The sequence below is a fragment of the Mus musculus genome, chromosome 7 (assembly GCF_000001635.26).
Source record: "Mus musculus strain C57BL/6J chromosome 7, GRCm38.p6 C57BL/6J".
NCBI classification, from domain to species: Eukaryota; Metazoa; Chordata; class Mammalia; order Rodentia; family Muridae; genus Mus; species Mus musculus.
The window spans coordinates 24,346,396-24,361,102 of record NC_000073.6 but is presented as its reverse complement, the minus strand read 5'-3'; the positions used below and the strand labels follow the sequence as shown (position 1 = coordinate 24,361,102).

The 14,707-nt window shown below is 49.7% G+C and overlaps 1 protein-coding gene and 1 long non-coding RNA gene across 2 annotated transcripts; one reads left to right on the top strand and one right to left on the bottom strand.

Annotated features, from left to right (window-relative positions):
• The first annotated feature begins 5,229 nt into the window (after window positions 1-5,229).
• On the top strand, window positions 5,230-6,037 carry Gm38964. Its single transcript, XR_881886.2, has 2 exons — window positions 5,230-5,355; window positions 5,752-6,037. It is a non-coding gene; the product is annotated as a predicted gene, 38964 (long non-coding RNA).
• An 818-nt stretch (window positions 6,038-6,855) lies between these two features.
• Window positions 6,856-11,907, bottom strand: Lypd5 (Ly6/Plaur domain containing 5). Its single transcript, NM_029806.2, has 5 exons — window positions 11,801-11,907; window positions 9,451-9,579; window positions 8,478-8,654; window positions 8,000-8,146; window positions 6,856-7,672 (listed from the first exon to the last, which is right to left on the bottom strand). Exons 1-5 carry the CDS (start codon window positions 11,856-11,858, stop codon window positions 7,413-7,415), a joined length of 771 nt encoding a protein of 256 aa, NP_084082.1. The 5' UTR covers window positions 11,859-11,907; the 3' UTR covers window positions 6,856-7,412.
• Between the last annotated feature and the right edge of the window lie 2,800 nt (window positions 11,908-14,707).

Below are 14,707 nucleotides of genomic sequence, written 5' to 3'. Positions count from 1 at the left end.
AGCCAAGAAAGACCAGTCTTTCTTGGTCAACTTCTGCTTTTCTTTTACATGTTCCTGCCTCTTCCTCTCTCTGCCTCTGTATGTGACTCCTGTCAAAATTTCTTTCACCACAGTCCTTGGCTTATTTTCACTGATCTACAAACCACACCAAACCCTCTGTCTGTCTGTCTGTCTGTCTGTCTGTCTGTCTGTCTGTCTCTCTCTGCTAGAGGAGGAATCTAAGATGTTATGCAAGCTACACAAGCAGTCTACCACTAAGCTACACACAGTATCTTCCTTGATCACTTCTTCAAACATAGTCTCTGCTGTCAAATAAATTCACTGCCGACTTGAAGACACCAGCTCTGTCCTCCCACTGTGTGAGCCCTTGGAACCAAACTCAGGTCTTCTCGAAGCATTTGCCTTTACCCCCTGAGCTATCTGGTTGGCTCATCATGGCCGATTTCAATGGTAACCTTTGGATGTATCTGCGAGAGTTTTTCCAGAGAGGATGAGCTGAGAAGGTTATAGAAGCACCCTGAGTGATAACTAGTGCTCTGGATGCTCAAATGAACAAACTGAGGGAAGGGAGCCAGGAGAGTGCTGGCATTCATCTCTCTGTCTCTGTCTCTGTCTCTGTCTCTGTCTCTGTCTCTCTCTCTCTCTCTCTGTGTGTGTGTGTGTGTGTGTGTGTGTTGCCCGGCCCACCCAGAAGTAAATAGACAGCCCAATGCTCCCACCATGCCACCACTCTTTCCTTCCACATGATGGCTTGCGCCGTTACAAACCAAGAGACGGAATTAATCTTCCTTCTCATAAGGTGCTTTTTCTCAAGTGCTCCATCATCCCAAGGAAACAGGAACTGATGCTAACACAGCAACCACTCTAGCCATCCTGTCTCTCAGACTAGTGCCTTGTCATTACACGGGGTCAATGCTAGAGTAAAATGATCTTACCTCCCTTTTAATATTTATTTTTATTTTATGTGTATGAGTGTTTGCCTGAATGCATGTCTGTATACCACAAGTGTGTCTGGTGCCCATGGAGATTAAAAGAGAGTGTCAGATCCCCCAGAATTGGAGTTACAGGCTGTTGTGAGCGCCATGTTGGTCCTGAAAGTGAAACTTAGGTCCTCTGCAAGAGCAGCCAGCCCTCCTAACCACAGAGCCATCTCTCCAGCCCCCATTGGTCTAATTGTTAATGATAGAATCCTTGCTACTCACATGGTACAAAACAATGTTTGGTGCACTGGAAAGATGCTGCATAATATTTTCTGAGATAGGGTCCTATGGGTCTCAGGCCGACTTTGAACTTTACTATGCAGCCAAGATGGCCTTGAACTCTTTATCCTTTTGCATCCACATTCTGAGCGCTGAGATTGCAGACATGCACCGTTACATCCAGTTTATATGCTGCTGCTGCTGGCGATGGGGTCCATCTCCCCATGAATGCTAAGTGAGCACTCTACCCACCGAGCTGATGCCTCAGCCTTCCATGGATGCTTGTCAAAGGAATGTTCGTGCTCTGTGATAGTAACTGGCTCTTCTGCTCCAGCCTACTCCACACCATCCTACAGGAGGGAGGGACGCCATTTCTCCATTTCCCTAGTACTTGCCCTGACCCCTCAATCCGGTGAGTTGCTGTCTGTGGTCCTGATAACAGCGGCTCTGTCCTTGGTGCTGACGCTGGGACTTCACTCTTGGGACAACAGAGAGGGTGGGAACATCTTGGAGAAGGGACAGGGTCCTGTTTAGATGCAAAATTGACGCACTGTGTTCCTGCAGACATGAGTGCGAAAGGGAGGGCTACACAGACCCACGTGAATACTGTAGGATCCACTGTGTCTATCTCCTATCTGCACACTCAGGCTTGAATGTGTTTGTGTGTGTGTGTTTGTTGATCAAGCCCAGTCTTCCTTGATTTCCAGAGGGGCTCAGTGCCACCCCACCCCAGGACACCAAGATCCATGGTTTCTCATGTGTCTTAATAAAACATCTTAGGTCTTAGCATTTAACTTATTAGTACTAGTCCCACTCTCCATCCATCCATCATCCATCCATCCATCATCCATCCATCCATCATCCATCCATCCATCCATCCATCCATCCACCCATCCATACAAGCATCCATTCATTTATTGTATAGATGTGCACATGTGTTAGCGTATGTGTGGATACGTAATTGTGTGTTCACATGTGTAATCATGTGTGTGGAGACTAAAGATTGAACTTGGATGTTATTCCTTGATGGCCATCATTTTTAGCTTTGCGTGTGTGTGTGTGTGTGTGTGTCGCTCTGGCAGTCCTGGAACTCACTCTGTAGACCAGGTTGGCCTTGAACTCAGAGATCCACCTGCCTCTGCCTCCCAAGTGCTGAGACTAAAAGCATGCACCACCATTACCTGGCATTTCCCCCCTTTTCGTTTTTTTTTTTCTTTTTCTTTTTCTGAGTTAGGGTTTCTTTGTGTGGCCTTGGCTCTGTAGCCCAAGCTGGCCTCTTTTCCCATAAATATAAGTACTTCAGGTCCTTGTGCTTCCAAAGAAAACACTTTACCAACTGTAATATATCCCCAGCCTCATTCATTTATTCATTTATTCATTTAAAAGATGTGTAGCCTGGAGTGAGTGAGACAGTTATTTCTGCTGGCGAAGGCACTTGTCACCAAGCCTGATGATGTCTGCAATCCCTGGGACCCACATATTGGAAAGAGAAAGTCAACTCTCCACCTCCTAAACATTGTCCTTTGTTGGCCTTTGACCATGGCATGCAAGTAAATAAATGAACATAAGTAAAAATTAAAATGAAGAAGTAAGTCCTTAGGGCTAGCCTCAAACTCATGATATTCCCTGTTTGAGACAATGTTTTGTCATGTGGCCTAGACTTGCCTTAAACTCGAGGGTGATTTGGCCTCAGCCTGCTGAATGTGGGGTTACAGGTATCCACCATCACACTTCTCCGTCTTTGCTCTGAAGATTTTCACCTGTGTTCATGTGATTGTAGTACCCACAAGGGCCACAAGGGGGCAGCAGACACCATGGAGATGGAGTCTCGAGCTGTTGCCAGCTGGTGTGATGTGGGTGCTGGGAGCCAAGCTTAGGTCCTCTGAGAGAGCAGCAGACACACTCAGCTGCTGAGCCACCTCTTCAGCCTCTGCTACCATTCCGGCAATGCAATTTGTAATGACTCATTTCATGTGTGCAGAAAAAGGAGGTGGATGCAGGAGGATCAGGAGTACAAAGTCATCCTCAGCTGGACCACATGAAGCCTTGTCTCAAATGAGAGCCAAAGCTCAATAGCATGAGCAAAACAATTCCTACGTGAACAGTTCCAACAGCAGTTGACCTTCTAACGTGGACTGGGGGATCTCAGAGGTCCCCACCCCTAGATGAAGAGCTACAGATGATTTACAAAGGCTCAGAGAGGGAGACTTAGCCCTCGCAGGGATGATCCCCCTGACTAAGTAATGCAGGCAGCAACACTGAACGGACTAGCAGATTGTGATCATATGTTTATTCATTTATGTGTCTATATAACAGTGGTGGTGAAAGAGAAGGAGGCCCCGGTGATCTTGGAAAGGGCCTGGCAAGGGTGGGTGGGGCTAGAGGGAAGGGAAATTATGTAATTATTTTGTAATTAAATGTACAACACAAGTGTTTGTTATTTTGGTTTTTGAGACAGGGCTTTTCTGGGTAGCTCTGGCTGTCCTGAAACTTGCTCTGTAGACCAGGCTGTCCTCGAACTCATGGAGTTCTGCCTGCCTCTGCCTCTCCAGGGTTGAGATTAAAGGTGTGCACTACCATTTTACAGTTTGGAGTAAGAACAGACAGTTGATCCCTTGTCCCCAGCCTCTGCCACTCTCAGAGAGGATACTGGCCTCCTGCAGGACTGTTCACTCATCACACTGATCCACCCCCCCCTTGGTCCTCCCCACTGGTCCTCCCCACCTCCACAGGAGAAAGCTGTCTTCAAGCAAAGGCAGTTGGCTCCTACCCCTCATCCCTCACATAGCCACTCCAGCCTTTCCTTTTCCCTCTGGTCTTCAGCATCAAGCAGCCCTCGACCTTGGACTTGGAGGAGAGGCACCCTTGACAGCCCCTCCCTCTGTCCCTGCCTTGGTCTGGTCCCTGTCTCTCTTTGGGTTTTACAGCATGGCTTTTGTCATGCTCCTCTCTGTCTCTAAATCCTTCCTCCCATGGCTCCCACTGGCTTTTGGAGGAAGCTGAGAAGTCTCACTCAGATGGAATATTCTAGGCCTTTCAGGCCCAACCCATCCTCTTCACACTCAGTTTCCTCCATATATCACCACATCCCAACTTTAAAAAGTTCATTTGTTTATTTCTACGGTGTAAGTGTGAGCGTGTACATATGTGGCATGTGACATGTGGAGGTCAGAGGACAACTGTGGGGAGTCTGTTCTCTCCTTCCACTGTGTGGGATCCAGGGACTGAACTCAGGTGATCAGGTTTTGTGGCAAGCCCCTTTAGTCACTGAGCCCTCTCGCTGACCCTATCCTGACTCTTTATGCAAGTGGCCCTAAAACCTCCTCACTTACTGTTTTGTCACAAAGGTGTCTTCTCGGGCATCTGTGCCATCAGAATTATCTCCCTAGTTCCTTTCTGTGCTCCCATTACTGGATCATACTCCTTTTTTCTTTTTCTTTTTCTTTTTGTTTGTTTTGAGACAAGGTCTTATGTAGCTCAGGCTAGGCACTATGTATCAAACTTAGACCTTGAATTCCTGATAGTTTTCCTCCACCCCTGGAGTGCTCGGATAAGGGCTGTGCTCCCCACCAGTTGACTCACACCCCAGTTTCATCAACCATGACCTTCCAGGTCTGTGACTGTATCTTTCCGAACCAGAAGGGCAGGGCTGGGTCTGACTAATTGCTGGGGCCGGGACCAGGGCCGGCGACACACTAGCCCGGAAGAACAGGTTCCAAATGGTTGCTGGATGCCTCTTTCAGAATCAGTTTCTTCTGATTCTGGCCTCTGCCCTGTGTTCTCGCCATCTAACGAATGCTTCGAGCCTCCTTCGCATAGACTGATCCCTTTGCCTGGAGTGCCTCGCCCACTGAGCCTTCCTTCCTGGCAAGATCCTCTTCCTGCCTCAGGACCTGGCCCTGCTCCGCCCATCACCTCTGATGCCCTGTGATGTGATGTCAACTTGTCAGAATCCAGAGTCACCTCGGTGACAGGCTTCTGGACATACCTATGAGAGTGGCTCCATGTAGATTTAACTGAGATGGTAAGATTGACCTAACGGCAGGAAGGAGGAAGTGAACTGAGCATGCGCCATGCGCCGCAGCTCCTTTCTGTTCCTGAGAATGGACACAGGTGCCCAGCCACCTCCCACTCCTGCCCTGTGACTTCTCCACTGGTATGGATGGTTCCTTGGGCTGATGGAATGGCTGGAAGATGAAATTAGCCCTTCCCTCCCCAAGTCACTCATAATCAGAGTTTTATCACAGCAACAGGAAACTCTAAACGCTACCCAGTTTTGCTTACTGCGTCATAGGTGTATCTTTTAAAATTTTTTTGTGGTCAAATACTGGAATACTTAGCCACTTTTTTCTTACATTCGCAAGGTTTTCCCCCCTGGAGGTGAGATATCCAGGGTCTCACATATGTTAGACAGCTCCTCCATGACTGAGACAAGCCTCCAGACCCTTGCTGGGGCATTCCCTACAGCCCAGCTACATCCTAAGCCTTTTTATTTTTAAATTTTGACGTGGAAAGGTTACTTCTGATGACCTTGGATTTATCTGTATTACAGGCTGGCCTTGAATTCAAGACTCCCCCGTGTCAGCTTACCAGTGGCGGGGACGACAGGCTCATGGCACCTCATCCGGCTCAATCCTTTGCGTCGAACACGCAAAAGCTGGCGTGAGGGGCAGAACTCAGACGCTTCCCTCTGCCGTTCCCTGTGCCCAGTGGATAATCTCCAGAGACGAGTAGTCAGCTTTGTTGTCCCTCCTGCAGCCTCTCCACCTGCCCGTTTCCCATCAAGAAAGTGTGTACATGTTTAAAACCTTTTATTGCAAATAATACACATGTGAAAAGGCAAGAAAAGACAGGTGTGATGGATCCCACATGTAATCCCAGCATCTGTCTGGCAGGTCGAGGTGAGGGGGTCAGGAGTTCAGTGTGATCCTAAGCTATGCAAATGAGTTTGAGACTAGAATGGACGACATGAGACCTTTTCTTTCAAAACAAAAGAAAACAACAACAAAAAGTTTGGGGGGGGGGGAGCGAAAATGGATCAGTGAGTTCTTAGATCTCATAACTCAACATCTAGTTATTTCCAAACACCCCGTATTTCCTCTTTTGGTCACTTGTTCCCAAACACGACCACTCTTCCCTCTTCTAATTGTACATACTAGCTGTTAGCAACTTTCATACGTTGTTTGAATGGAATCATACAACCTGTTCTGTTGTGTGCCTTTACTGTTTTGCTCAACACTGTTTTTGTGAGATTCTTTCAAGGCCACTGCAGGTAACTGTCAGCTGTCATTTCCCGCTGCTGCATAATACTCCATTGTGTGGCTAGATCTCAGCCTCCTCATTCCATTTGGCTGTTCATATTTATTTGGGTTGTTTCCAGTTTGTAGATATTATGAACTGTCCTACTAGTCTATATAGTTTGGGGGAGCATATGTTCTACTAGTCTATATAGTTTGGGGGAGTTTCTGTTGGGGTGACGGGCCCAAGAAGGACTGCAGTTATATTATAGATTTCAATTCTGCTTTAGAGAGACTGAAAGGCAGGGTGTTTGTTTCCCCTCTACCCCCTCTTTCTTTCTTTCCTTCCTTCCTTCCTTCCTTCCTTCCTTCCTTCCTTCCTTCCTTCCTTCCTTCTTTCCTTCCTTCCTTTCTTTTGAAACATGGTCTCACTATGTAGTCTTGGCTTTCCTGGAATTCACTCCGTAGACGAAGTTGACTTTAAACTCAGACCTGCCTCTGCCTCCGTGGTGCTGAGATTAAAGGTGTGTGCCACCATGCCTGAAAGGGTCTCACACTGTAATTCAGGCTGGACCTAAACTAGCAATGTAGTCCAGCTTGGCCTTGAAGTAGCTATCCTCCTGCCTCAGCCTCCTGAGTGCTGGGACAACAGCCTGGTATTACCACTAGCCTTGCTAGAAGTGGGTTTTTAAGGTGAGTGGCATGGTTTGTTGTGAGAGGGTCACAAAAGGCTCATGTATTGAAGGCTTGGTGACCAGGGGATGGCACTATTGAAAGCTGGTTGGACCTCGTTCAATGCACTGGATAGATGGGCCTTCCAGGAGGTGGGGCCAGCGGCAGTAAGGAGGGACAGAGAGCAGGGTGGAAGGTTGTGACTGGAGGGACAGGAGTGCAGCTCTTATTTTCACATCATTTTTAAAGGAGCCCACACCAGGGGCTGGAGTGATGAGTTGCGGAGCGATCCTGGAGGTGCTGTCTATGCAGGGAACCCGACGGACGCCCCTAGAGCGATGGCCAGTAGTGGAGCAGCCGTCAGCAGGGTCAGGATTCGGGGAGCTCTGGGAGGGGCCGAGGACATGGTGCCAGGCAGGATCTGTGTCACCGAGGCCCTGTTGCAGAGGTGGCCCTCGCAGCAGTAACCCTGCAGGTCGATGGATGTCCAGGGGCTGGTGGTGCCCATGGTGGTGCAGGAGGGCCGGTGACAGGTCCGGATGTACACGGGCACCGAGAAGTTGCCTGGGTGGACAGTGAGAAGGGGTCAGGCCTCGGTCCTCTACCACATTTCAGGGCTCATTGGAACCAAGACCACATCTCTCAGTGCAGACAAGCCTCTTCCTTCAGACCAGAGCCAGTCTCCTTCCTGACATGCATGCCTCCTCCCTCAGTCTACAACAGGCCTTTTCCCTTAGATCAGAGACATGTCTCCTTCAGTCTAGAACCATACCCCTTTCCTCAGACCTCAGTCTTGCTTCCTCCCTCAGACACAAGACCACAGAGAACCATGCTTCTCTGGTAGCTCTACCCTTAGGCCTTCAGCGCCTTCCCACCATCCCAGCCCCTCACCAATGTTCATCCGGCCGTTGCCCTGAAAACAGGCGCTCTGGTCCTGGTGGCACTGGACCCGTCGGGACTTCTCAGGGGAACAGTCTTCAGGGTGGGTCCCCAAGCAGGCATAGCACTCGGTGCCACTGAGCGTCTGTGGGTTAGGAGCTTGAGAAGACAGTAGATGAGGTTTAGAGCATTGCTTCGGTCTGACAGTGCAGGCTGAGCAGTGTACCTGCTCATGCCAAAGTGAGGTATGGCATCCTACAGCCAGAGCAGCGCTCAACGGAGACAGTGCCCCCGACCTCTTCTCCAGCCCTGGCCCCCTCCAGCCCCACCCGTGACGTCTCCAGCCCTGAGTTATCTAGCAGCTCTCCAGACTCCTCCCACCCCACCGTCTCCAATTCTGCCCCCCAACCTCTTTAGCACTACTTTCTCCAGCACCGCCCCGATTTCTCCAGCCCTGCCTCCGACCTCTCCAGTCACGCCCCCAGCTCACCTTGGCTCAGGTTGGGGAGGGCGTCGTGAGTCTTGAGGTTGCTGTTGCAGTAGTCAGTGGCGCAACCACGGACCACCGCGTAGTCGGGAGGCAGAGCATCCTGGTTGGTCTGCATGGGGCCGGTGGTGGGGCCTGTCCAGCATCCTTTCCGGACCATTGTCACCAGGCTGCGGTAACCTGGGCGGGAGAGTACCAGGCCAGAGTGAGCCTTCCCTCCCTACTTCTGCATTTCTCCTCCTCTCACTGAGTTTTGTCTCTTCCCTCCTTCCATTCTATCTTTTGCTATCCTGAGTTTTTTTTTTCTTTCCCTTTCCTACTCTGCCCTTCTCATCCCTTCCCTTCCCAACTCTCCTTGACTTAGAAGACTTTATTTTTAGTTTATATGTAAGAGCAATTTGCCTGTATGTATGATGCATGCATGCAGTGTTCACAGAGGGCAGAAGAGGGCGTTAGATCCCCATCTCTGCAGATGGTTGTGAGTCACGATGTAAGTGCTGGGAACCAAACCTGGGTCCCCTGGAAGAGCAGCCAGTGGTCTTAACCACTGAGCCATCTCTCCAGCCCTGTTTGTTCATTTTTTTGAGACAGGGTCTCATGTAGCCCAGGCTGGCCTACAATTTACATAGCCAAGGATAATCCTCTTGCTTCTACTTTCCAAGTGCTTGGATTAGAGATGTGTGCCACCAGGACTCTTTCTCTTTTTCCCTCTGACAAAGTCTTGCCTTGTAGTCCAGGCTGGCCACAAACACAAAAGCATTCCTGCATCTACCTCCAGGGTGCCAGGGTCTTGGGTGTGAACCACCAAGTCCACTCATTGCTTCCCCACCATCCCTGCACTCTTCTCCACTTTCCTTTATCTCTCTCCTCCTCTTCTACTGAGTACGTTTCTCTTCCTCTCTCTTCCCCATCCCTCTATTCTCTGTCTTCTCTATTTCTCGGGCTGCTTATCCTTTCGTTGCCCTCTTGTCCTCACCGGTATCCAGCGACAAGACCACCTCAGAGCACCCCTCAGGACAAGAGACACTGGGGAGTTTCACAGCGCTGAGGTCGAAGGGCCCGAAGTAGGTGTGCTCGTAGCTGTAGCACTGTAGGGCCTGGGAGCCTAGGAGAAGGGTGGGGAGGAGGTCAGGAGGAGCTATCACAGGACCTAGGACTCCATGCAGTGTGGGACAGATACACACCAGGCTGCTGTGTCTCATGCCACCATGAGAGAATGATGTCAGCAATGGCTGAGCCTGCCTGGCATCACCAGGTGCTGCCAAGGTCCTGGAAGACCTCTGTCATTTACATAAGGGCCTTAGTGATTTCTTCCTGTTCTGCCCACCCCTCCACAGACACCCTGAAACCATCTACACCTGTGGCAGGAAGAGGGTGGGGCAACACACACCCAGCCAGAACTCTAAGTTCTGGCACAGGTTTGTACTTATTGCATGCAGAGCAAGATGGCTGAGCAGCCAAGGATGCTAACTGCCAAGCCTTACTTCCTGAGTTCGATGCCCGGGACCTACTTTGTGGAAGGAGAGCATCAACTCCTGAAGGTTGTCTTCTGACTTCCACATGTGAGCTGTGGCATGTGCCAATACACACACACACACACACACACACACACACACACACACACGGCAAAAAGAATGAGGAAAACACATGATCTCATCAAAGTAGTCTAGAAATCATATATGGATACAGGATATTTAGAAACATGGAAATAAATAGGCAGAAAGAAAACACACACTCTAATATCTAAGTACACAAAGATATTAACATGCAAGCCATAGAGATAACACAGAGACAGTGGGCATGTACGTGGAAAATTACACACAGATCTTGTTTTTTTTTTTTTTTTTCTTTTCTTTTTCTTTTTTCAAAAAATGTGGAGAGAAACTGACAGTCAAAGAATGTTTTGTTTTGTTGTTTTTTGAGACAGGGTCTTATGTAGCCTAGGCTAGCCTGGAACTCACAGTGCAGCTGAGGCTGGTGGAGCGCTGGGATTACAGTCCTGCAGCATGCAAAAACATTTTAAAAAATTTACATAGTTGCCAAGTATGGTTGTGCACGCCTTTAACCCCAGCACTCAGGAGGCAGAGATGGGTGGGTCTCTGTGAGTTTGAGGCTAGCCTGGTCTACACTTGAAAGTTGCAGGCCAGCTAGGCTAAACAGTGAGATCCTGTCTCGAAATCAAAATCTTTCTGACTGCATTTTATATACTGTGTTGTAGAGGAAGCGTGGCATGAGGATGCTACCCCCAGGACATGCGTGTCGGTCAGAGGGCAAGTTTTAGAAGTCAATTCTTTTGGGAATCAAATTTAGATTGTCAGGCTTGTTAGCAAACACAGGTGTACACACACACACACACACACACACACACACACACACTTCTTAGATATTGAAATCTGGTGCAGAGGAGCACAAGCAGTTGCCAACTCGAGGACACACAGATACCAAACTGCATCCAACGATGAGCAAATACACACAGATTAAGCCTTGTGCAAGAGCGGTTTGCTTCATATCCTTCTAATTTGTCCTTCACAGCCCATCCATACTCAAGTGAGTAAATCCCTGTAGAAGAGGGTTCAAAGATGGAGCTAAGGTCCTTTCCAGCTCTGGGGAGAGCCCCGATTGCTCCCCAGAAATGCCCTCAATGAGGGGGTGGGAGGGAGAGAAAGGAAGACCTGTGCCAGAGGAGATGACAGTGATGGGGTGAAGAGGGAATGAGAATGGGAGTACTATGGTCTCCACCATCCCAGGATTCAAGACAGCATGCCTCCAGCCCTCCTCCCTCAGATGTAGGGATCCAGACCCCAGCCCTCCTCCCTCAGACCCAGGGCTCCAGACCCCAGCCCTCCTCCCTCAGACTCAGGGCTCCAGACCCCAGCCCTCCTCCCTCAGACCCAGGGCTCCAGATCCCAGCCCTCCTCCCTCAGACCCAGGGCTCCAGACACCAGCCCTCCTCCCTCAGACTCAGGGCTCCAGACCCCAGCCCTCCTCCCTCAGACCCAGGGGTCCAGACCCCAGCCCTCCTCCCTCAGACCCAGGGCTCCAGACATCAGCACTCTCCCCTCAGACCCAGGGATCCAGATGTCAGCCCTCCTCCCTCAGACCCAGGAGTGCAGGCTCCACCTCTCCTTCATCAGACCCAGGATCTAGGCCTAGCCCTTCTCCCTCAGATCCAGGGGTCCAGACCCAAGCCTCTTCCCTCAGACCCAGGAGTCTAAACCCCAGCTCTCCTTCCTCAGATCCAGGGGTCCAAGCCTAGCCCTTCTCCCTCAGAGCCAGGAGTCCTGGCTCAGGCTCTTCGGCCCATTGGATTCAGCCTATGCAGGTACCTGTCAGGCAGAGCAGGCTCCCGAGGAAGCAGTGCAGGAAGGTCCTGGGGATCCCCATGGCGGCCTGTGGAGCTGAGATCTGACTCTGAGGACAGCTCCTTCCACTCTGGCTTGCAGTTGGGCTGGTTCTCCCTGCTGATCCCCAGGCATCCTGGCCACCCAGCCTGGCCAGGATTCCAGGATTCTCCACCCCACCCTTCCGCCCTCCTTCACGTGGGCTGTGTCCTTCTAGGTAATCATGGTGGAGCTGCCGGATTAAGAGGGTGGGGACTCAGGCTCCTGGGCCCTGAGGAAGGCATTAGGGGGCCTGGAGCTTAGACTTTGGGGGTGATTTGTATGTCGCAGGTCTGTTGGTATCATCCCTTCTACATTCTGTGATGGTCTGTGGTCTGTCCCTGATTCCTGCCCCTTTCCCACCTCCCTACTCCAGCTCTTAGCACTCACGCAGACACGGGCTTGTAATCCCGAGACTGAATATCTGGAGGAGACACTCAGACATCCTCTCTCTCCAGAGTCTCTGACCCCATCCGCTGCCTCCACTGCCTCTCTTCAGCTGCCAGCGGCTACCTGTTCCCCTCTCTGCCTGTCACTTCTGATCACATAGGATGGGCAGAGGTTTCTCTCTCCTATTGGACTGGGGACGCCTCTGCAGCCTCCACGGATGTCTGTAACAAGAAATGAATGAATGGAGAATGAATGAGTGAATAAATGAATGAAGCAAGAGAGGGAGAGGAATAGAAGACGATCACCCACAGACGCAGAATGGCAGGTTGGGTTGTGGCTCAGTAGGCAGAGCACTTGTCTAGCAAACATAAAGCCCTGGGTCCCACCTCCAGCGCTCCATAAAGCAGGTGTTCGGGCCTGTCAACCCAGTGCTTGGAGGCAGAGACAATAGGATCAGATATTCAAGGTCATCCTGCTACTTAGTGAGTTTGAGACCTGAGCCATATGAGACCCTATCTCAAAACAAACAAATTCAAGCAAAAATGTAAAAGAAAGGTTGGGAAAGTAGTTTAGTCAGTAGAGTGCTTTCCTAACATCTGGAAAGTCCTGAGTTCGAGCCCCAGCATGGCATAAAAGTGGGCAAGAGGGTTTCACACAGCCAGTCTGGGATACAAGAGATCTTGTCTTAAAAAAAAAAAAAGAGAGAGAGATACAGAAGAATCAAGATGGTTCACTTGGTAAAAGTGACTGTCACCAAACCTGATGGCCTGAGTTCAATTTTCTAGCCCCACATGGTGGGAGAGGAGAAACAACAGTCACGGGTTGTTGTCTGAGCTTTTATACATAGCACATTCTGTGCGCAAACACAAATGCAAACACACACACTGGCTAACTTTTTTTTTTAAGTTAAAAAGAGATACAAGAAGACACAATCCTGAGTCAGGCAGTGGTGGTGCACGCCTTTAATCCCAGCACTTGGGAGGCAGACACAGGCAGATTTCTGAGTTCGAGGCCAGCCTGGTCTACAGAGTGAGTTCCAGGACAACCAGGGCTACACAGAGAAACCCTGTCTCTGGGAGAAAAAAAAAAAAGACACAATCCTGTGTGGACAGATGTAAATGAAGACACATAGACAAGCTCAGAGGGGAGGAGAGACACCCTAATAGACAGGATGCGCCCACAGACAGTGTTGATACACCCTTATTAAATAAATGGAGAACCGCCTGCTTCCTCAATACCTATAATTAAAACTGATGGAGATTTGATAGCGAGAAGCCTGTTTGAGGAAATTCCTGAATTAGTGATTGAGGCGAGGGCAGAGGGGCAGGGAATGATTTGATTGACACCAGGCCTGTCAGCTCTGACACCTTCCTCTCTTCCAGGGTCACTGAAGACAGAGTTAAGGGAGCTGGGCATAGTGGCCCAGCCCATCACTGCAGCACTGGATGGAGGCAAGAAAGTCAGAATTTAAGGTCCTGCTGGCGACACAAGGGGTTCGAAGCCAGCCTATGCTACAGGAGACTCTGTCTCAAAACAAAAACAATCAATGAAACGTCTGCCATGCAAGTGTGAACTCTGGGATCCACGCACTTGGCAGAACATCAAGAGCAGCAGCTCAAATCCAATACTGGACCACCAGAGGCAGGAGGATCCCTGAGGCTCAAAGAGCAGCCAGCTTAGTTGACTGGGTGAGCACATAGACACACAAACACACACACATACAGACACAGACACACACATACATATGTTACACATACCAAGCCCCCTACCCTCTACCCTTTCTACACACTTATACATACAAGACTTTGTGGGCTTTATATGTAACATCTATCCATCCATCCATCTATCATCTATCCATTCATCTGTCCATCTATCATTTATCCATCCGTCTGTCTGTCTGTCTATCTATCTATCTATCTATCTATCTATCTATCTATCTATCTATCTAATAAGGATGGGTGTTTTCCTGCACTGTGTGCATGCAGTGTGTGTGGAGACCAGAAGAGGACACCAGGCCCCTGGAACTGGAGCTACAGACAGTAGTGAGTAGTGTAGGTGCTGAGATTCGAACCCTCATCCTCTAAAAGAGCAGCAGTGCTCTTAACCACTGAGCCATCTCTTCAGGCCCGACCTTGTATCTTTTAACGTTTATTTTTATTGTATGTGTGAGCAGAAGACACATGTGTGCAGATGCCCACATGTGTGCAGGGCCAGAAGAGGGCGCCAGATCCTCTGGAGCTGGAGTTACAGTTGTTGGTGAGCTGGGAATCGAACCTCTGCAGGAGCAGTGTGAGCACTTAACAGACATCTCTCAGGGCCCACAAAAGCCTTGTAATTTCAATTTCTTTCTCAGTCCCTCTGGAGGGAAGATGAGTCTTCTATTGGCCTCAGTCTAGTTTTCAGGCTAATAACCTCCCTGTCTCTCTCTCTCTCTCTGTGTCTCTCTGTCTCTGTCTCTGTCTC